This window comes from Falco biarmicus, chromosome 7 (assembly GCF_023638135.1).
Source record: "Falco biarmicus isolate bFalBia1 chromosome 7, bFalBia1.pri, whole genome shotgun sequence".
Taxonomy (NCBI): Eukaryota; Metazoa; Chordata; class Aves; order Falconiformes; family Falconidae; genus Falco; species Falco biarmicus.
The window spans coordinates 11754492-11778495 of NC_079294.1; the positions used below are offsets into that span (position 1 = coordinate 11754492).

Consider the following 24004-nt stretch of genomic DNA (forward strand, 5'->3'; position numbering starts at 1 on the left):
GGGAGGGGGGCGCCCTGGGGGGGGTGAGCTGGGGGGCACCTTAGAGGGGGGTGAGTGGGGGGGTGGGCACCTTGGGGGAGGTGAGCTGGGGGGGCTCCCTTGGGGTGTGCCTTAGGGAGTGAGCTGGGGGGTGCGCGCTAGGGATGCACTTGGGGTGTGTGCACGCAGACAGCAGGAAACTGGAGAAAAGTATGATCATGAGCTGTACAGCCAGCCAGGAAAACACCCCCCCCCCTCATAATTTTCTAAACAATTATTTCCACGTGTTCTCTTCAATTAGTGTAACTCTGAAGCACAGAAATACACTAACCTCATAAGAGATGTTCGGGATGCTCATAGTGAGTAATTGTTGCCGCAGCTGCATTATAATAAGATGTTTAAAAGACGTAACTTTTTATCAGTGTCCAGTACAAAGGGAAATTCCCCACATTTACACTTGTGAATATATGTATGCTCTTTCTGCCTCTCAGCAACTTGGATTTCCCCTACTCTGTGGGAAGGCTTTTATTTTTTAAAGTCAGTCATTAAGAGTTGAAAAAGCTGTGTTTTGGTATCCATACCTCTATTTTAAAGCGTAATTATTAGATGAGCTTAGTCTTTGTTGGAATAGCAGCTTACAGGAGCATTTTGTGTATGCCATAAATTAAAAGTCTGCTTTCTTCAATTTTTCGATATACTTTCCTTTGCTTATTTAATATTATGGGAGAATAAAATGTCTCACTGTTTATTACAAGACACGGAGTTTGTCTGTTCGTTAGGGAAGCACTTTGCGGGCAGACATGAAATGTTTGAGGCTGTGATGCCAGCACTGGAACACAGAGAACATGCAAATGTAAGAATGCCTTTGCTGGGTCAGATGCAGAATCTCTCTAGCCCAATGCCCCATCTCCAGCTGTGGCCAAAAGTGGATGCCCAAGGGAAAATATTAAGACTATAGAGAACCTTTAATGATACACGCTCCCTGAGTCCTCTCCCAGTCTCCAGCCATCTGGAGGGACTTCCCAAGGCAGAGGTAGTGTCTGGTTATTTAATAACCCTTACTGGATTTCTCTTTCATGAAGTTGCTGGTCTCCCCTTGAACTCACGTGAACTTGCATCCATGACATGCCGTGGCAGAGTGGCTCAGCATAACAACATGTTGTGTGGTTTCACCTGAAAACTCACCTTTTGTCTGCCGGCACCATGCCACTTAGGTGCTGGGACATGGCAATGAGTTGATCCCCATGCGTCCCCTCCACAACACTCATGATTCTTACAACCTCTGTGTCTCTTAAGACCTGTGTTTCTCCAGGCTGAGGATTCCTACTCTCGCAGTCCTTCATGTACAAAGCTCTTCCATTCTATAACACTGCAGTTTAACGTCAGATTTTTTTACCTCTTGAGAAAAAGGGGATGGGAAAATGGAAGTAATTATCAAGCATTCAGCCTGATTGCCAAAAAGTAACCAAGCAAGAAAATCCGTCACTCTTTGCAATCAAAGATTCAATATTTGACTTAGACTAAGGAAAGAGCAATAGCTGCTCAGTACCATGGAAATGACAGAGTGGAAGTCATACTACTTTGAGCTTCCAGAAGTTTCCTCCATCTATGGTAGCAGTTTTGTTCAGCTTCCAAAGCACGTTTTTGTTTCAGAAGAGTACTTGTATTTTGGGTTTAGTGTTCATCACCTCTGATTAGCCATATGAGAGTCAAAGTCTGTGTTGCAGGATCCTGAGGAAGACTGTTCTCACTGGTACCTTTTAAGACAGTAATCCACAAGTTGGTGAGCTTGGAGATGAAGCTATTCACAAAACCGCTGTAGTGCAGGCTGAATCAGTTCAGTCTTCCTCAAGTCTGCCTTGGCAGTGTGTTTGTGTCTGCATGGCATGTGGCAGGTGGAGCTAAGCATTAGTTCCTTCTGATTCCTCTTCCCACTCGGTGTGCTACCAACTGACTCCTCTTCCAGTCAGTGTCATTTGCCACAGTTTCGGGGGTACCAGTTGCTGCAGCGTTTGGAGGACTTGCCTTTCTGGCAGTGTGGGCCCACATCACTAACAAATTACTACCAGGGACAGATCCTGTTCCATCTTCCCCTGGATACACCAAGAATGTTACTATTTAGAAGGTATTGTGGTATCTCTGTATGAACAGTTTTAGATGAAAGCCAAGTGATTGGTTGGGGATGTGTCTGTTCTCAGTCAAAAGGAAGTGGAGGATGCATTTGTACCAATAAGATGTTGATATTATGCATGTCTGTTAATCACCAGGGTGAGGTAAAATACAAATTAAATGGATGAATATGTCTGGCAATGAAATGGATAACCTGAAGGTGCAGTTTCTGATCAGCTAAACCTGACCTAAGGCAGAGCTGCAGGGACTGACCTTCTGCAGCCTGACATTTCACCCACCCACCCCTCAGGTACCAGTACTGGTGCAGTGGTGCTAGTTCAGTGCAACAATGCCAAGTCTGACCTCGGCAAAACTGGTTTAAGGGGCATTCAGCCACCCCAGCGCTGAATTGCTTAGGAATACACAACCACCAGAGCTAGTGCCAAAGTGGGACCATAACAGCACTGATTCACATCAGTTTATGCTGTTGTGGAACTTCATCCAGAAGGTAAGTAACCCACACACAGAGCAAGAGTTGCTAACTAAGCAGGCCTGTACAGGAGAAGACACTTACTTTAACAAAGTAATATTTGCATTTTCAAGATGTGGCAGTTCTCGGACTTTAGAATTGTAAAACCAGTCTTCTGACAGACTAAAAGTAAATCAGTTTGAGGGATGAGAGAAATAGATCCAATCTCTGCTTTCCCTGGTGTACTACAGAAAGAACTTAAAGGACCAGGAGCTGGTATGTTCTGTCAGAAAGGGGCTCTGTAATGAACGCTACCAACATTATGATTCATTTAAAACCATGGTTCTAGGTTACCTTAAGAGGTACACACAGCTCCTCTACACTTTCTGCGCAGTACCTGAAGGACATGACTGTATGTAAATCACACCTGCTGTTTTACAAAGTGATACGTGGAGCAGAACAAGTCTTGGGATTGCTCTCTGACATGAAAAAAATAGCAGGGAACATGCTTAATGCTAAGAGGTCTGAGAAAGCTCATCATGGGACACTGTAAAAGCTCAGAAATGCAAGTACTATACAAAAAGATCTGCATGGTCCAGCTCAGTTTCAAACACAATTTTTCAGTGTACAAGACAAATGTGACAAAGCCACATGTAAGCTGAGATTAACATGGCATTTCAAAGTTTTTTGGGGAGAAAGGTTCACATTAAAGTGGTAAGTGCAATAAATGAACACGTTTACCACACAAACACTTAAAAAATAATGATGTAGAACACTTTTCCTGTAATACATACTATTTTATTGCTTTATATCTTGGGGTAGGTTTTATAGAAATCTCTGTAAAAAATTCAGTTTTGTCCTATTATTGCCTGTAAGATTTTGTAGTTATCATCAATTTTTGTTTAAAACATTTGTGCATATCCATAAGCAAACTATTGCAGTGACATGAAATCCTGTCAGAAACAGCAAATTTAGGAGCGTGAAAGAGCCACACAATATCTCACTGATTGTTTCCTTATTCTTCCAAACAAAACACATGTTGCTGTAAGAAACCTTTTACATTCAGTGTGATCAAATGAATTCTAATTAGAGCGAGGAAGTATTAGGGCTCTGTGTGTCTGGCAAATAGTAAACATACCATTTGGCCCCGTTAGCTCCATTTATTGGTGGTAGACATTGTAAAATACTGTTGCAAGGTGAGCCCCACAAATTTTCAATGTACTTCGCAAGTCCTGCTTAATTTCTTGAAGTACAGAGTTGATGAATTTCAGTGCAGATGAAAAGCTTGAGGAAAAAAAAAATACCCACAACCTGAAATTCCAAGAGAAAAAACCAAGTTTTAATTCCAGTCACATTGAAAGGCTACAGAAATTGCCTGCAAAGATGGAAATAATAGACCTAATTTATCCCTGCTGGCCCACCACTGATGTCAACAGATTTACTGCAGGAATGATTTTGACAAAATGCTGTGACTGAATTTTTTTAGTTACAGACCTCACACATTATTCCCGTAACTGTACTGCTGAGTTCTAGTCAGCAACAGTGATTAAAAATAAAAACCCCCACCACTTCAGCTTGTGCAGTTAACATTCTTCATCATTTCTGTTGAACGCAGAGCCATTTTCTTGGTGCGTGGAATGAGTATTTTTCCTCAAAAACGTCTTTATAGGGGATATGCCACGTATCACCTGTAGTCTGTACCACACAGTCATAACGGAAAGCAGGCTGTTGGATAAAGGCAGACAAAACAATTTTTTTTAGACTTTACACAATATATTACTAAAATACCAGTTACAGGTAGTTATAACTTCCAACACTTACCTTAGAAATCTCCATAGAATTATCTCTAACAATTCTCATTTATTTCCTTACACCAAACAAATTCTAAATTTTAGTACTGGAGGAAAAACTACAACATCTTTTAGTATTTTGTGGTCTAGGAGTCATTGTAAATGGTTAAAATTCTGTCTTCAGTCTCCACCAGATAATAATGATTTGAACATAATGCACTCAATTTCTAGAAATAGCAAAATGTTTGGTTTTCTATTAAATTAAATGAAATCATATGGGAATTAACTCAGGATGTGGAGTTTATAGGCTTGAACTGATAAGATGTAATGACATTAATAACATCTTGTGTTTGTTCTTTCAGTGTACCTCTTTACAGAAGTCACTTGCTCTGGGCTGAGGAGGATGTAAGAGAAGGGTCTATCACTAACACTTTTAATAGCATCTAGTCAAACAAATATAATAAACCATTTTCCTGGTCCATTACGTTACAGGTATACTAGCTCAACATATATAACAAATACAAAATAAGCATTGGCAATTACAGTTCTCAGAACATACTATCACTCTGTATATATAGTCTTGGAAGTCTACTTTCCTGTGACAGCTTCCCAAACAACCTAGAAGACAGCTATGACTGCAAATGTCAATCACACAAATGACTTGTATGGGAATTAAGATGTGAAAACTACTAGCCCTCATGCAAAAGAAAGAAACAAGGTGTAGCTAAAGCTGTGTTACCTGAGTAACTCGGGTAACCCTACATTCAGTATTTGGTTCCAGCAGAAGAAATGTATATATGGCAACACTGAATGAAAGGCTGTCGTTCTTATAAGCCTGTATCTCTGCTTGTAATGGTAAGTAGTAGTTTACAATTTTAACCAGAGCAGCAAGAAAATGAATCCACATAGGTGCAGTATTCCTTTAAGTATGCAATAACAATGCAGACAGATCAGATAACAAAAACCTGCATGATTTGGAATGTTATGTGATACATTTTTCCCTAGAAAAATCTTAAAAGAGCTGCGCTCCTGTTCATGTACTGTTCATAGCTCACAGGGATACATGTCTTCTAGACAATAACAGTAGTATTCTGCTATAAGATGATGCTATGCTTGGAAGACAGTAATCTCTATAGCTGAATACTGACTGTAAACCCAACTGTTCTGGGCTTTCCTTCATAAAACTTTAAACATATGTTAGGCTGATATTACAGGGAATACCAAAATACCTGTATTTTCCTGCTTCTTTAAAATAAAGATGAAAGAAATTCTGTTGTACAATTAGAAGCATGATATTTTACAGTAGTGCTACAGAGGAAAGTAAGATATTTCAAAGTTTAAATGAAAACATTGGCACTTAGGTTCTACAGCAATGGAAAGATTTGTATACACAAACTTGTATTTACATTTACATTTTAAACATCTAGACAGCATTTCTTTTCTTTTTTTGACAGTTTTCCTGTTTGTGGCATGCTTTGTGAATACAGTGAATTTTCAGTGAACATAGGAGTTTTAAGCCCATTGGTACAAATCCATTTCTTAAGACTCCAACAAGAGTCTTTTGGCTTCCAGAGTTTGAAATTGTGTATCTTTAATGAATATGCTCTGTGTGCGTTCTGATTACGGCATAAAACTTACCAAAAAATTTATACGACTTCCTCCTGCAGAAGGGAAAACCACTATTTGGTGTCCACGCTGCCACTTACGGAACAGATGACGTGTCACACTGTCGGAAAGACAAGCCTTGTGATCCCGGAGGAAGTCTCTAGTAACAAACTTGCAATGCTTCCCTGACTGAAGAGTTGCATATAACAAGAAGGCATCATCTTCAGAGCTTAACAAAAGAAATGGAAAAGACAGGCATCATTCACAAGGCAGTAAGTGGTTACAGGAAATGAATCAAATGCTGATCTGAGATTTATTCATCAGCAACACTGAAAATTCCTATCACTGCTCTAATTCCGTGGTAAAATAAAGAACTTCTGCTTACCACAGGGCACCAGAAGTTGGAATGCAATAAAAATTAATTGCATGCTACATAGAGCATCGTTCCCTCTTAACACAACCTGATAATACAACAATACAATCTTTTGCCACAAAACTTAACAATACAGTGCTATGTGGAACAGAACTGGTAAAACTCGTAAGCATACCCCCAAAGCTTTGCTGAATACAATCATCACAACTCAATAATAAAGTGTAATGTAGGCAACAGTATGTGAGTCTTCTTTACATGGGTAAATATACTTCCAAAAAATGGTACGATTATTTGAAAAAAAAATATTCAACACTAGCTGTGCTATTAAACAAATAGTTTTGGGGGAAAATCTCTAAAAATACATTTATAGTGGGCATGAGTTGCCCTGTACCTGGAGAAGCTGAGAAGAATTTGGTTGAAACTAGTTTCTGATTGCTGTGAATTACTGTAATAGTAAGTGACAAGACACAAGATTAGCAAGGGTCTCCATCCTGGAGTAACAGTGTCCTCTTGGTGCTCAGATAGCAGGAAAGAAAGCAAGGTGATTCAACTGCAAAGAGAACAAGAGCCAGAACTGGAGGTGGGGTGAAGAACAGATCTGAGACACGGAGGCAGACAAAAGAGACTTGGTCTGGCTGTTGGGACAAGGAACTCGGTCAGAAGTTCTGGGTCACAGAAGAAACGGCAGAGATAGGTTAAGGATCAACAGTGCCCACCTCAGATGGAGACTAGGTGGAGCCAGAACTAGAGGAAAATTGAGACTCATTATATGAGGAGAGCAGGGCAAGGAGAGGGGGCAATGAGGTGGAGGCAAGTACTGAGTTTAAAGACAAGGACAGGATTGACTGGACAAGAGCAAGGGGGTTGCACTTAAATCAGAGAGGCAGAGGGTCTGTTTCCACTCATAGGAACAGTCTCCTCTGGGAGCAGCAAGGAAATCAATGCTCCAGACTCTCCACACTCCCGGGCTACCAAGCAACAACAGCCAGGCATGAACTTCGTGTCCTCCCTTTGCAGGGCTAACACAGCAGACCACAACTGTACTGCAGTGGTTTTAACAGTTATAAACCCTTATAAAGCATACAAATGCCAACATGATTCCAAGTGATTAAATTCTTCACAATGCAACTTTTAATATAGATTGGCTTTGAAGCAAGTATAGCAAGGGCTATGTTTCTCTTTCACACACACAGAGCTAGAAATTCTAGTAACAGTACTGAAAATTACAGCAAAATGCACATAAATCAGGTGTCGATCTCCATTACATTTAGCCATTTTCTTCAACTTACATATTTTCAGCAAAGAAGAAGTCTGCCTTACTCTGCATCTCCTTCATAATCTCTCTTCTCCAATTTGGAGAGTTACTCAGCATGTGCTTGCGGCCCAGCACAAGCAACCGGACATTCTGTTTTGCCAGGCAGTTTATAGCATCAAATAGCTGCAGAAAACAAAGCAAAACCAGAGATTCTCTTAGGTGTCAAAACAGACTGACAGGAAGCACCTTCACATCTGTGTCTCAACTAGTGGGACTTCTAGTATACCCTCATTTCCCACAGTTCTTAACTGCAATACAAATTAAGTAGATAACTAATTTAACTCCCTAATGACAAAGGAAAGAAACCCCAACCAACTAAACCAGTTCATTGTAGGAAGCTGCTCTCAACCACAGAGAAAACACATTGCTATTATAAACCTTTCCCAGCTCTTGTAGCTTGAATGACATGAATGAACTCAGGAAGTTGTATGGAGAGTTCAGAAATTCAGAGTCAGCTGAGGGAACTGAATCACGCTGGGATGTAAGCAATACCTACTTTTGGAAATGACTGGAGCCTTTGCTGCTTGGAGGACCGAGCCCTAAACCATATTGCTTTTCCAGCCCCACCTATTGTCGAAACTGGAGAGCTACACGAGAGCCGGGCTGCCCTGTGGGGAAGCGGCAAGCAGCAGCAGCAGGAAATCTGTGACCTCAGGATTAAGGGTTTCTGAAAGCCACAGCCAGACTGGCCTCCCACTTATGAACCAACATCCTGAGGTGGCAAATTCACTGCTGCGCCAGCTTCTCTGCAGAGGGACTTTACCGCAGCCTCTTAGGGCTGTGCCTGTTTGGCAATAAATGCTTCTCGGGTCAGGCACTTGTGTCTGTAGCTTTCGCTGTCTGCTTCACGGAGACAGAGCTCGCGGAGGGCAAAGGTTCTGGCTGTCAGCATGCAGGTCATTGCTGTGGACTGCTCACAAAGCAACGGCACTCCAGTTCTGCCCAGGAAGACAGGAGAACTGTTTCTTGAGACTGAAGTTTCACGTTTGAAGACTGAGGACGGTATGCTCAACCACCAGGGAAAGGTGTTTCCTAATTTTTACTTGCATTTGCTGCCACTAGTTGTCAATCTTCTGATTTTTCTCTAATCCCTCTTCCTGCTTTTCTGGCTGCTTCCCCCTTCCCTGTTTTGTCTTCTCCCTACAATACCTCCAGTTGCCTTTCTCCTTCTCTTGCTCTTTCCCCTCCTTTCCTCCTATTTGTGATCCTTACCGTTATATCATCATCTTTTGTTTCAGGGGTTAGAAAGAATTGTTCATCTAAATCTTGGGTACAATTGTACAATGCATTTAGTTTGATCTACCTGCAAGTAGCCAAGGAAAGGCACAGTCCCGCTCAATCCTCTCTCGAGCTGCACATTCCCACTGCTTCTGTTGCATCAGATCTAACAATGTCACAACTACCCATGAGCTCCCTGATCCAACAACAGATATTTTTTTTTGTAGGGCTGAGCTTGCAGCCACACGGCTCATGACCGATGGGAACACAGCACGGGAGGTCATGACGACAGGAAAAGCGTGGGACTGCCCCTCTCAGCAAAGGACCTGGAGACGGCTGAAATTAAGTATGCCATGAATCTGGATCTGAGGATCTGAGAGAGGATTGTCTGTGTTAATTTTAACTGCTGACCTATAGGTTGCCGTTACCAGCATTAACTCTGAGGGACTGAAGTCTCTGTTTTCATGGAGACACTGTGTCCCAGTTCTAATGCAAAGCACAAGAGCCTAACAGTACCTGTCAGAACTGAGTTCCTGCTCCTGGAGATCACGCTGGACATCAGCTACACATGCGGACAATCTACTTTACCATGGTTAAAACATACAGGACCTAATGTGAGCAGGAAAAGGCCAAATGCAGCAATTTCTGCCTAGAAAACAGCAGGTAATAATAAAAACTGCATTCTCTCCGGTGCATGCCCTGAGTCTTTGGAGCTATGTTACAGAATTCTTACTGGAACACAGAATTGAAAGAGAAAAATAAAAGCCACCATTTTTACGTTACTGGAAGGCTTTCAAAGTAACCATATTATGTAATAACATATAGTCTCATCTATATCACATAATTTATCTGATTATTGAATTGTGACATTATTAAAAACTGAAATTAGTTTTTTCAATATTGACATTTCTTTTTGGAATGTCTCATCTGGCCAGTAAAAACTGGCTCATAGATTTTACTTGTCTACAGTCACTTTTGTTTTCTGGTTCTTACGCATTGGCCCAGTCCTGCAAATAGCTGGATACAAATACCAAAGGAGAATTAAGGTTTTTTAAGCTGAGTTCATGAAACTTCATAAAAGTTAGGAATGTACTTACTGCATCCATACACATTTTCATGTAGAGAAGTCAAGAGTGAATGAATTATCAATCATGAGTAAATCAAGCAACCACTTACAAATTCCAAATGAAAATACTTTCTCTTTTTGCCTAATGTTTTGCTACATTAAGGGAAGGTTAGCATAAAGTCATGTGAAAAAGAAAAGTTAAAATGTTTTTCAAAGAATACTTCAGAAACTGATTCCACAAAGTCTAAAATAAAAAACTCGATGGCAAGAGCATCCTGACGGTACATCAGAAGAAACCAGTCCTAAAAGCAGACTACAAGTCAAAAAAAGTCTCAGGAACACAGCTGCACTAGCGGTATTGTAAGTCAATAAAGTATCTGAACTGCTGGCGTTCACGCCCAATAAAAAAAAAGAAACACCTTTTAATTACACTTATGGTTCAATACAAAGGCAGCTGGATTTCCAGATATGGGTTGGTCAATTGAGGCTATTCTCAAGTTTATAAAAAACCCGACTGGCTGGGATCCAGCTCCCTTAAGTCTTTCTTTCTGAAGGTTGTAACTTGTGATGCTTTGTACCTGTTAGTCATATGGACTTTATTCTCCTACATATCATTATCATATGAGGTTCTCTAGTATGAAGTGCTTCTGGGAAAAAAATAGAGACGTTGGTAAAAAACAGCTATAGTTTTGCAATGGATAAACTCAGAACAGGCTTAAATGGTAATAAAATTAATGGGAATCACCATTAAAAAAATTAGAAACTTCTTGCGTAACAGCACACTTTCCCTCCTTTACTTACCACAGAGATTAACCTTTACCTACACAACTAAAACACAGAATGCAGAAGTTATTTTTGCTTTCACAAGATAAAAATAATTTTGTTCTACACACTACCTTGCCTGATGCAACTTTACTAAAGAGAATTTTATCTCATTTTGGGCTTGGGTGCTTAACAGGGGTGGTCTATCACAGAACTTACGTGGGGGGTTTCCTAATTGTATCTACTCCCACGCCTGGCTGCTTCTCAAGAAGGGAAGATGTGAGACACACAGTAACATTGTTTTACTCATAGAGGAAACTGAACATAATACTGTTAACAAAAAAGCAGCAGTAGTGATCTTTCACTTAAAAAAAAGACATGAGTATTTTATTAATCCAGTATTTCCAGACATTATCTAAAAACCAGTATGTGCCATTACACAATGCAAATATGCTATATGCAATAAGGTCTATGTAGATGCACCCTTTAAATGTTCCCACATTATTCAGGCAGCAAACATCAGATGCTCAGTTGGATAATTCGTTCAAAAGGCAATCCATATAAATAATTTAAAAATACACGATACACACATTCCCTATGCTATCCATTTTCTTGAAAATATGGATTACAAAATTAGTGAAAGAATGACTTTTTATGAATATTAGTATCTTTCAAATTTGCACAGCAGAGCATGTAAAACCACATTGTTTCTGAAAACAGGAATTACAAGGTGCCATTTTGCACAGAAGGGAAAATAAGCATCGTTAGACCAGCTGCTTCAATTCATATGGCAAGACGTGGCTGAGGCAGAGGTGCAGGAAGGTGTGAATCGCTGCTGTTCTGCACAACCACTGGCCATGCAACAAGGCACTGGAAGTAGTAGATTATATCAATAACTATCTTTGCATTCAGTCTTACTTTCTTTTCCTCTGACAGGGTACACCAGGGTCCATATTTCTTTCTGAACTACACAGACATTTTAATCAGCTCTCTGTGAAGATCACTAGATCCTTCATGAAACTCGTGCTCATTAGTACCTGCTGAATATGTTATGCTTGCAATCCCCTTCAACATTTATCTGTTACATTTAAATTACTCCTGTGCTGTCCCAGTCTCTGTTTAATTAGATCTTTCTCAAGCTTCTCCTAAACCTTAACATTTCACTTACAATGCAAACAATTTTGTGTTCACATCACTGTAGGAAATGACTGATAGAGCCAGGTACAGCCGCAAAGAAGTATGAAACTACACACAGATCGATGGAAGAGTTAAAACCAGCTGTTCACAAATGTACCAAGTATCTCCTAGTGTGGTTATTCACAGTGTTAACAATTTTTCTACAATTTTTTTAATTATTTAAAATAATCCATATTTAAATGCACATATATATATCCAGTGTGCATGTCCTAACTCTGATTTCTGCACTCTAATCTGTGAATCAGTGAAAAACTAGCACATTTGTACGATACTTTGGCTGAGTGTATACATTTATCTTTCCTTGGGACAGTCCCAGAGATACAAGCCATTTCCCCACATGTAAATGAGTTCTTTTTGTTTCTGCAGCAATGCCATTTTATGGAATTCCCCCTCCGCCACCAAGCTCCTGCCCTCATTATCACAATGCACTTTTTTTTTTTTTTTTTTTCTGTTTTGCTGATATAATCTGTTTGTTGGGCCATGTTGTCAACCAGGTCATGGCATTATCACAACTGCGTTGACACACAAAGGCAGGAACTCCTGGATCAGAGGAGCTGGGGTGAAAAGAGGTGGGGAGGCAGAGCAGTGGGACAGACAACGCATACTCCTCAGGATTATGCTGATGTTGAATTCCTTGTATCATGTAAAAAGCCTGATCTTTGCAAATTTGAAATAAAGCAACCAAAAATGCTGTAACTGGTAGTTTTAAATTTAAAAAATCGGCAAGTTACACTTTAAAAGAACCACTTTTCAGCTAACTATTACCAGTTTCCCATCAGAAGGGAATTTTTCTATACAAATTTCTGGAAATAGTTTTGCCATGACTGACATTGACAATTCTGCATAATTTAATGGGGATCAGACATAGCAGTTAAGCTGGGAGAGCAGGGAATCTCTGTCACACTGCAAGATGAATCCTCATTCTTTAAACTTCACAACGGCCTTACGAGGTAAATGCATCATTACATCTCCATTTTACACAAGTGCATAAGGGATTACAAGGGAGACAGATTAATTACTCTACCTCATACAAGGAACTATGAGCAGAGCAGGACACAGATTTCCTAAGACTTTACTACCATTCACCTGTTCTGATCACTAGATCACACTGTGCCATGTGTCCCAGTTTCAAAGGTTAGCTTGCCGCAGGACAGCTTTTCTCCTTGGACAGTACCGGTGGTTTCCCACTTGTCAGATGGAAAACACCTAAACACCGCTGCTGGGAGGCACACCATTCAGTGATTCAGCAAAAAGTGTCTCACCTGTATACAGGTATAGCATGAAGAAGTAATGATCCAAAAAAAAGTTTAGATCAGATTTGTTGTTAATAAATCATGTTTGCTGTTGTCTAAACATTTGGTTTCACTGCCATTCAAAAGCAAAGCACACCTACAATCAGATTATCTGCTAATAACAGCAACAAACTGCTCTGTTGTTATTTTCACCTCTTGTTAGTGCTCCCTCCCACCCAAAACCATGGCTATAAAACTGCAGAGGAAACCCCAACGCTGCCCACAGGTACAGAGCTGCTGTAAGTACACTGTCAGGTGGGGCTGAGCATGAGCATAGTCTCCAAAAGTTTGCAAGTAATCAGCTCCCACATCACCATGTGTATTTGACTTACAGTTCCATCATTTTTAGTTCCCTTTTTACATATTGTAGACAAAGAAGCTCAAAACTCCTGTGTACTTCAGTAGTACACACAGGACAGAGAGATGATGGGAAGCCAGAGTTTCTTCCCACTGCACAGCCAGGTTACCCAGGGTAGGCAAGGGCGCTGCCTGCAAGAAAGGCTGGACTTTCCCACTGGGACTGGTAATTTCCCCAAAGCAGACTCAATACCATTATCACAGCACCAAACACAATGGAAGCTGTTTCATATAGTTTCTACATTATTACAGATGACACAGCATAACTAGTCTCAAAGTCCTCTTTTCTCAAATGCAGGGGCAGCATACACATTTCTTGATCCCCTACAGATTATCTGTCTTTGACTAGCAAGGGGGTAACTACTTAGAAGGGAAAGCAGTAACGGATGAGTAAGTAACAGTCACTAAGCTTAATCAGCCTGGTTTACTTTATGCTCTTGAGACCGCCAACAGCTAACAATTGGGAATTATCCCTTACAACACTGTGGTTCTCTGCAATACTGCAGAAACAATATTGTTGGGACTATTTGTATTCTGTATTTAGATTGATGCAACACACACATCATCACGCGAAACTCTACCAGTGACAGCACTTTACACCGCAATGACAGCAATCACACGTTTAACATGCTTCAACCTGTCTACATTGACTCCACACCTAGAATTGACTTACCCTCTCTTGATGCATTCACTAGAGACATGTCTTCACTCCCTATCACAATTCATTAAAATTTGCAATTCATTTCCAGATACCAGCTTTTGCTCTTGACTTCACAGTCAACTCTATTAATCAGAGGCAGATTATTGACTGAGCAGGAGAACTAAACCACAGAAGCAAAGAGTTGATTTAATATAGATTGAGGAGAGTACAGTAGACTTAGTTTGCTCAGATGAGGTGATGCCTAGATATAGCTTTGCTGTTTGCAGAGTAAGTTTGTATTCAGAGGCATCCTGAAGATGCTTTTGCAGCCAGGTCCAAACTGACTGTGTACAGAGACACCTGGTGCCCCTGCACAGTCCCGTGTTCCCACTGACTGGAGGACTTGGCTCAAGTGCAGCACTGGGTGAATGTAGGTATCACTTCCAGGTCAAAATTGATACTCCATGGACTGCATCCAAGCTAATGAGCCCTCTCCAGTCCTGGATAGTGGGGAGAATAAGGCAAAGTAATCTTCAACAGATTCAGATCAGGTACAGAACCAACAGCATAATCAGTACTTTCCTGTGTTCATGGTACCCTGGCTATTATGCCAGTAACAGAGGTATCTTTAATTACAACTCTACTGAACTTCAACTGAAGGTGCAACCTGCTCAAGACAAATCTCTGAAACAGTTCTGAATGTAGAACTAATATGTTTGTAAAGAGGCTCTGATATTACATGCTGCTATATTATAAACTGTAGGTAAAACTTCCAAATTCAAAAAAGCTTCAAGAGTGACCCATTTTTTATTCTACTGATCAGCTCAGAGAACAGCACAATACAAACCAAACCTGTGTACATTATCTTTAAGTTTGGAAAGACTGTTATGAATTTCTCCTATGCAGGTAGGGATAGGTCCCTATCCTTCTCAGCAGAGGGGTATGTAAGAAGAAAAAGGTTTTGAAATAGATACTTTCTAAGATATAATCTAATTATGGCTACATTCTGTTCTGTCTTATTTCCAAAAGGCATGACAAGTAGTTGTTCAATGGACAGTGATGCAGTATTTCCTAGGAGAATTAACAGAATCAAGGTGGGATGCATGCAGAGACCAAAGAAACATATACACAACTTAAATATAGAATTTAAATTGTGTGTATGACATGAAGGGTGGGGAGGCAGGAGCAGGATCACCAGGTGGAGGAGTCACTAGCTTTTTGGAGCCTGGCTTTTCAGAATGGATTGTCACTTCTAGAAGATCTCAGGCACTCTGTCAGACCTTACACCTAACACACCTTTTAGTTTGACTATTCTTGGTCACACTTCTTGAATGTCACTCCTTTTGAATGCTAATATTTTCATCGTCACAATCTTTAGATGAATAAAGGTCAACCATGAATCAAAGGAAGAAAAATGGGTAGTTACAATAGTTAGCATAGCACGTTATTAAATAAACAATGACAAGAACTCCAGAAATGACGGCTAAAGAAAAGATGGACAGTTGGGGAACTGCTGAATTTTATAGTATAAACCGCAAAAGGGAAAAACAGGCAATTTTTTCTGACTCTTAAAACAATTCAAGAAATATGTGGACAAATAAACATTCTTCAGGTGCACAGAAGTTTAATTTTGTACATCACTGCAGTGTCAGTCAAGTTTCTCAACCACAAAGTTTTGTTTATCAGCTACAATACAATTTTCATTCCCAATCACTCACAAAAAAAGGTAACATTGGTTTAAACATGCAGGCAGACCCTTTGATATTGGCTCAGCCATTATAAAGTAGGCATAAAGATGGAAGAGAATGGGTGAATCTGAAATCCAAGGTAGCAATTTGATAAGGCAGTGACTGGGAAAATTGCAATTCACAATTAACTATAGCCCAGTCCCAACAGCTGTAAGTTTTGTATTTTAATTGTGGACTGGCAGTAAAATGTTTCCTTTCATGAACATGACTTCTATGAATATCTTTCTTTCTTGAATCATGTAAAAGGGAAAAGATACTTCTCTTTTTCTGATCTCTGAGGTATTTTTTCTACGTAGCTGACACCATTGTACATTTTCATCTCTCCTCTTGCTCATCTTCTTCCTTGCAACAAAGAATAAATACCAAGATCTTGACAATACATATGGGTCATCTTACATGGAATTTTTTTTGTCCAGACTCTCCTGAGCACTTACTGTTTTGTACTAAAACCTGGAGATTTGCAAAGTATTAAAAGGAGTTATCTGCATCAATGCTCCATTCCAAGGACATGAACTAGGTGATTCTGTCTATCCATGATTATACAAGGGTAGGAAAATAAACATGTAAAAGCTGAAAGGACATGAAATGTTACCTATGCATTTTCACACATTGATACTAATCTTTGTTCTTATCCTTGAATTCTTTCTGCCTGCACTGCTGTTTCTACAATAGTATTTTCTTACTGATCAATACACATTGCTTCATGGCACCAAGTACTACATAAAAATCACATTTATTTTTGTGAGGAAGCAAATTACATAAAAAAGAAAAGGTATGAGGTTTTACTTAATTTTGTATAGGCTTCAGAAGTGAAACTTTATCTGTCAGAGCCACTGACTGTAAATGGAATTATTCTCTCAGCTGAAGTCACAGCTTCAGGGGTCTGCCATCTTTCACTGCAAATCCAATCTTTACCCTTACAGTGGTACTCCTGCATTTCTGCTATTATTGTAGCAGCTCTATACAGCAACTTAAGGCTATGAGAGAGTTTCTCTTACCATTTCTCATTTTAGAAAAAATGTAAAAAGCTAGCTATTAGAAGGGAACATTTGTGAACTAAATGCAGCCATGCCAGCCTTAGATTTTCACAGTGTGGCTGAGAAGTTACACCTAGGTACTGAAAATCCAAAATGTTGAGCAGGATCTCTGGGTGATGGTGGCAGCGGTGGTGATAGGGTGTTATGAAAATGAAAGCACAAGCTTGACTGATCCTTTCCACAGATAGGCAATAACACGGTGCAGGACTGAAATCAGCTTTGTAAGAGTGAAACTGACAGTTTAAAAAATACCAATACTTTAGCTCTCATCACTGTCCTATGCAGATGTCTGCACACCATCACTGACCTAGTCTGATGTTAAGTGCTTTCCCCTTTTCCAATCTGTGGTTCAAAAAGTCCCAGATGGTACTTTTGTTCTTTGAGGAAAGGTGCCGCAGCAGCTGGGGAGATCACGGTTATAGAAGGCACAGGCACGATGCTGCTCAAGACATATTAAATCTATGCTTCTGCAGCGATATCCTATGTTTTAATAAACTTGATAGTTCCACAAAAACTTTAAAATAAAGACTTTCTATGTTCACAGGTCAACAGGCTTATCGTCCAGGAAGAACGACACAATAACCAAGGAAACCCATCAGTAAACCGACTGATTGCTTGCAGTCAAAAAAAAGAATTTGACTACAACACGCAGCAAACATTTATAACACTATTTTCACACTGCTTTTCTTCTGTTTCTATTTAATACTGTTTTCCAGTTGTGTGCTACAGATTACTATTCAGAGATAAAGAGGTTACCTTCAAAAACAACTGTTCCAATATAAGAACAATTTTGCACAAATAAATACATTAACAGAACTACTCAAGTGAGTGGTGATTTCTCTTTGGAGGTCAGAAAGATTATTTAATATGAAAGAGAACACATAAAATGTTCTTGAACAGGACAAAAATCAGCAGAAACAAACTAAAGCACAAAGGTCTGAGGTGGAGGAGCAGCTGTGTGGTCAGTCAGGCTCACCTACCCTGGGCAGACCATGCAAGGAGGGACCAAGGAAGGAATCTGGGATACTGGGAAGAGCGTAACTGACATTTGCCAGGCTGGAGGAAACTTGGGGGACTTTCACACACACCAGTACACCTTCCACTGCCTGTCTCATGAGGCAGAGGTTCAACCGTCTCATTTGGATCACGGCTGCACACTCTGGTAAGTAACATACTGTTCCTGCAAAACCAACAAAAATCTGATGCAGAGTATATCACAAGTGAATGTAAACTATGGGTCAGCATTATTAACGCAGCCATTAACTTTGATTGTACATCACTGCAGACTCATGCCGTTTTACTAGTAACACTGCAGGCAATATCTATATGTGGAGGTCTGAAAGCCCCCCACAATAGCTACAATCCACAAGATCTAATTTACTTCAATGCTTTTCATTCAGGTTTATTGATAACAGTCCGCAATACTTAATAGCTGGACACTGGGCAGGCCACTGTTTTATCTAAAGTATTTTTCTTTAACTCAGAAGATAAGATATAGCAATTTGACAAACAGATAATACTGTCAGCTCCTACAAATTAATTATGGATGATATTTGGCATTTGCCTAAAAGCTCCACCTCCTGGGAACAACTGGTGGCATGAAAATCTTTGTCTACTTAGTCATTTCTTGCCCCTGCAAGAGAAACAAGCTTGAGAATACGAAAATATGACCACGGGAACGGCTTGAAGAACAGAAGCCAAATAAGAGCCACCCACCCCCTATATCATAAAAGGATTTATCTTTTTAAAGCAAATTTTGTTTTAAGGAATCAGCATTACGGTTTCAAGATATCTGTATATAACTATAACAGCCAGCATATTTGAGGAATTCTGTTGCATCTTTCTCTCCTTTGTCCATTTCCATGCAGATACCCACCTAACAACTCCTGGAGCACCCAGGATTGAACAGCAGTGCTCAAGTGCAAGAAAGAGCTATAGTTTCAGAGAATTTTGTTTACCAAATTTATCAGACAGCTACGGGTTAAAACTCTGTGTCATATTACTGGTTATGTTAGCTAGGCTGGCAGGGTGAACGGGCTTGTGGAAATGAGAGTGAGTGGGATGAGAAAAAAGAAATCCCTAACCTATAGCATTTCTGAAAGCACATTTGGGGTTGCGAATTCAATGGAAAGTTAAGAGCTTTCCGTTCTGCAAGACATGAAACTATAAAGATACATACATATCAATAAGAAGTGAAAATGTCAAAAGTCTCTAATTCTTTTATTTAAGCCACTTCCTTTAACTATTGAGACTTAGGGCCATCATACATAAATGGATTTAAACAGTACAGTGCAGTATTTTACAGGGATATCATGTAAATTAATTCAGATGCTAAAGCAGCATAGCAACATTAACATTAGATAAGCCCAGGATAACTACTCCTAATAAGGAGCAGGTTAAATCAACATCATTAAGACTGACTGGTCCTGCTCTATGACCACCTGCTTGCAACCCTCTTAGTACTACTTCATTTTATTTACTCAAATGTGTGGCACCTTAGGGCTGTGGTGGAAGAAAATTCCTATTAATCAATCAATCAATCAGGTAGTAGTACAAACAGTATTCAGAGAATATCCATCTTCCACTGTGCTTTCCTCACACTTGCACTTAATGTAGAAGCTCACATTCCAATGAACCACAGCCCTAGCAAGCAGCTGCATCATACTTCTTTTATTTCAGTGTATAGTGAAGCACTACCTAGTTTACCCAAATATCACACAATTAGGAAATAAACAAGGAGAAAAGGCATCAGCAAGGTTGATCTTCCTGCACTGGTATACTGTGTAGGTCAGGAACAACTCCACAGAACCAGTGGAGCTGAACTGGCTTTTAACTTCTGTTAAGAGAGCTTATGGCACACAATGTACACAGCTTGCTCGTGGAGCCATGTCAACATGACTCCTTAAAAGCTCAAGGCACAAAGATACTCACAATATTAGAGGCAGAAGAAATATTACTGCCAACTCACTGTTCCTTTTTGGTGAGCACAGAGTTGAGCAGGTAAATGGATGAATGTTGGACAATGATGAATACAGACATAAGCATCACTGATATTTCCTGATGAATTTAAAAGGTACGTTGGTACCATCAATATGACAGAAGCACAGGTCCAGTTTTAACAGTTTCTACAGGAAACACTGTGCAAGGATAGGACAATGCAGTAGCTGGAAATGGTAGAAATTATTTGGAAAAATTAGACAGAACTATCTGTTAATACTTCATAAAATCAGTTGAAAAATACAGTATATTATGTTTACACAATTTGGACAGCTTCTTTAGCTTCTGACTCACCTGACTCATTCTAACTTCAATGCATGTTTCCAGCTAGAACTGTGGAAAGAACTATTTGGATCATTATAGAACTGAATGGTGAATAATAAATCAGGAAGAAACAACATCACAAGTTAGTATCTCTGGGTGGAAAGGAAAAACCAGTAGATACTTGTAAAGATTAGTACAAAATATGTAAATGATTTGAAATAGAGAATTTCTCAAGAAAAAGGAGGTTTCCTAACAATAAGACAGGGCAGTAAGTACAATGCCAGAGATTAAGCATTCAAAGTGATTTAAAATATACTATTTTTGGATTATATCTAGGAAATAGTATTTATAGAATAGAGAATATGTTTGTTTATTTGATGGAGATGCACATAAAAAGGAGAATTCTAACACAAATGATTCTTTGTAAGGTTATTTCTTCATCTACTGTTTTTCAGTGACTAATTTTTAAGATCTTGAGATAGGCATCTTTTCTTGGAGGATGAGGAACAAAGATTTCTATTGTGTAACAGCATCATGGCTACTAATAAGTAAATATATACATACAGTTTTAAATTTTCAGTTCATTCTCTATCATTTAGAAAAATACAACTTGGAAGATCTAAAAAGTTGTAAAATCATGTAAGCAACTGGGGATATCATGTTAAGAAGCAAACAAGGTTTTAGTTTAGTTTTCACAAGTATCAGGGAGAGTTCTCTTGCTTTACACATGGAGATAGGGATGACCTTATACTCAAGATAGACTTCCACAGCAGTAAGCCACTGGCCTGCTACACTAGCACAACACGCATATGAGGTGACCCAGCAGGTATGAGGCTCATTTTCAGGAGATTCTGCAACTTAGGACCTCCTCTGCAGTTATTTCAGCTTGGGTCAAATTGCTATGACTTTTCTCCTAGAAGCAGTCCCAAAAATCCCTATACTTCCTAGAGGTCATTCTATACGACAGAGGAAGAACCCACGCTGATTAGCGTTGCCTGTGCTAGAAATCAGCCTGAAAATTTGAAGAACAGCAAAGGTAGTCATAGCTTTCTTATTATGTTCTTGCTACTGGTATTCTTACTACATCACTCCTGCTCCTCACATGATACCAAACAACAAAATCATTTGCAAGTCTCAGCATGTCTGGTAATAGCTTAATTAAGTTTTGTATGGATAGATCAGGTCTGATTACAACCATTAACAGACATGCTTGCAAGGCTTCTAGGCATTTCACATTTTGTACTATTACAGACCATGTTTCAATTGCACTGGACGTGGGGAGTTAGACAGATTATGTCAAATCACTGGTCCCTGTTCCTGCTACCTCTGTTGCTATCTTGTAATTTAAACCACAGCAGAGGCACACCACATGTCACCCATGGGAGACCGCAATGGACTGCTGCAGTGGCACACACAAACTCCCAAACCTTTCTGAAGTGCAATTAATTTTTAATTTTTAAAAATCTTATATTCCTCCCATCTCTTACACTTAAATAAGGAAAAAAAAGCTTATTAGGAATTTTCATTCTATGACAAATAAGAATATATTTTTAAAAATAGTGAAAAGTCCACAGGAAATTTTGGCTTGCTATATTCATTACAGGTAACCTGCAAGACCAGGACAGTTTTGCTCGCAGTCAGACAGGAGGTCAACCATTACATAATAAAATGCTGGTCTCCTGAGCCCAATTTGAGAGGCTTACTCTTAGCCCAGTAATAGCCCTGATGGCCACCATACACACCCAGGTAGAACAAAGACCCTATCAAGAAAGGAACACAGTTAAAAATGGAGAAGAAAGAAAAATCTGTGTGATAACTCTTTTGCACAATTGTATGCAACTTTTCCTTCCAGATAATTTATAAAAAGAATACATGCTAGTCATTTGAGAAGTGTCATTAAAGTGTCATCTGTCAAATGGCAAGTTAGCTGCAAAGTGCAAAGGGGGACCATTCACCACTACTCAGCAGAGGCCATCATACAGAATTTACAGGCAGCAGGTTTAAAACAAAAAAACCCACATGCATTATCACATCCTATATAATTGTGGGACTCATTGCCACGGGATGGTTTGAAAACCAAAGGCAAAAATAAACTGGGGAAGGTAATTAAATTTATCAAAGGAAACGTCAACAGTGGCTATTAAACTTGCTAGTCAGGACACAACTTTTTCACCCAGAAGTTCCTAAATCAGTAAAAAAATCTGGGAGGCTGTAACAACTGGAATCATCCCTCCAAACTTGCCTTGTTCCTGCAATCCTACTCCACTTCTGACCACTGTCTTGATTAGACAGGTTAGATACTTTGGTTTGAAACAACCATATACTTACATATATATTTCAATATAGTGAAATCTCTAGGAATAATATATTGTTCAAAAAATGTAGACTTTTGTAACATAAATAAAATGTATTTATTTATTGGTAAATAAATCCAAATGCAGTTTAGGCTTTTGTTTACTTGTACCTTTTCTCCTTCAGATAACACAGCTTCCAAATATTTTCTTTCCTGCTTTTACTAAAAATAGTGTATCAGATGTAAAAGCCAACTGTGAACCAAAAATCAATCACTTTTCAAAATATATAAATAAATCCAGATGTACGTGAATGAATGCAATTACTGTTCTGAGGCTTTTACCTATGTTACCTTTAAGACGATACTAAAACCCAGCATTTCTCCGGCTCAAATAAAATATTTATTCTAACACAGAATTGGCCTACAGTAACCCAAGCATCACATTTTCTGGCCTGCTTCCCGTATCTTAATAGCATCATAGTCTCTCACTATTATGGAGACTTTCCATACAAGAATCACTTCTAAAGAAGCAGCTGTTCCCTAAAGACCAGGTTTCTGATTCTAAGGCCCAGCACACCTCTTATTGCCACCTAACAATTCCATAATTAAGTGAATCAGTTGGGCTGCCCAAAGAAAACTCATCTTGTGGTTTCTAAGGAAGAAGTGAAAACAGCAAGATTGAAACTCAACCAGTTCAGAAAATACTGTCATTTCACTTCATCACCCAGATTTTAGCAGGACTCCTCTACAACATACAATAACCAACCTGTTGCTACAGTTACCAAGCTCACTGGGACATGAATCATCACAGCACATTTTGTTCTGCCCTGCTGAATTTCAAGCTTACACTCCTAGTGATTAGAAGAATTCTTGTTACAGAAGATATGATGCAACTCCCCTCATAAAAGAAGGAGTGCTTGGGTGCTCCTGTACTTACCTTAACTTTTTATTTGCTGTTATTGCCAAATACAAAGGTAGAAACTATAAATACCAGACAGAAACTGAAAGAGATTGTTAATTTAATCACATGGGTTTTATTAAGTTTTATAGCCAGAAACAGAGGCTGCAAATACTAAGGGGAGTCAAGGAAGTATCTGATTTTAGAACAAAGCAACAGGGAGAAGCTATCAAAATGCCCGATAGATTTTTTGAGCTTGATCTATTCTGTTTTAGAATGGCACCAATATAGGAGGGGAGGGGGAAGACTGCAGTATATAAACATCAATCTCTCAGATGTGGCTTTGGAGAAGAACTTGTCTCAGTCTACCTGCTGAGATATTCAAGGAACCCCAGAAATTAACTGATGAGAGATGAATGCAACATTGTATGTTCCAGTCACATATCTCTAACACTAAAAATAAGTGAAATTTCAAGGGTAGTCCTTAGTGTTTGAGCTTCTTTCTCTTCTAAGATCACATTACACAGAGGCCCAAGGTGATTTTCAGTGAAAACACTGAAAAATCTTCATCTTCATGATTTGTGCAATACTTAAA

At 39.4% G+C, this 24004-nt stretch overlaps 1 protein-coding gene and 1 long non-coding RNA gene across 4 annotated transcripts in view; one reads left to right on the forward strand and one right to left on the reverse strand.

Moving 5' to 3' along the window:
* Window positions 1-71: 71 nt before the first annotated feature.
* Window positions 72-5550, forward strand: LOC130153131 (uncharacterized). Of its 2 annotated transcripts, none has more exons than XR_008823229.1 (2): window positions 72-3271; window positions 4710-5550. It is a non-coding gene; the product is annotated as an uncharacterized LOC130153131 (long non-coding RNA). The 2 variants fall into 2 exon arrangements; XR_008823230.1 differs by having other exon boundaries at window positions 72-2596.
* The window catches only part of PRORP (protein only RNase P catalytic subunit), a 53773-nt gene continuing 33643 nt past the window's right edge, over window positions 3875-24004 (reverse strand). For both annotated transcript variants that reach the window (XM_056347590.1, XM_056347591.1), the window contains exons 6-8: window positions 7615-7763; window positions 5986-6181; window positions 3875-4282 (exon numbers count right to left, since the gene is read on the reverse strand). In XM_056347590.1, coding sequence (XP_056203565.1) covers window positions 4154-4282; window positions 5986-6181; window positions 7615-7763 — 474 coding nt within the window. In that variant the 3' untranslated portion in view covers window positions 3875-4153. The remainder of the gene's footprint in view (window positions 4283-5985; window positions 6182-7614; window positions 7764-24004) is intronic.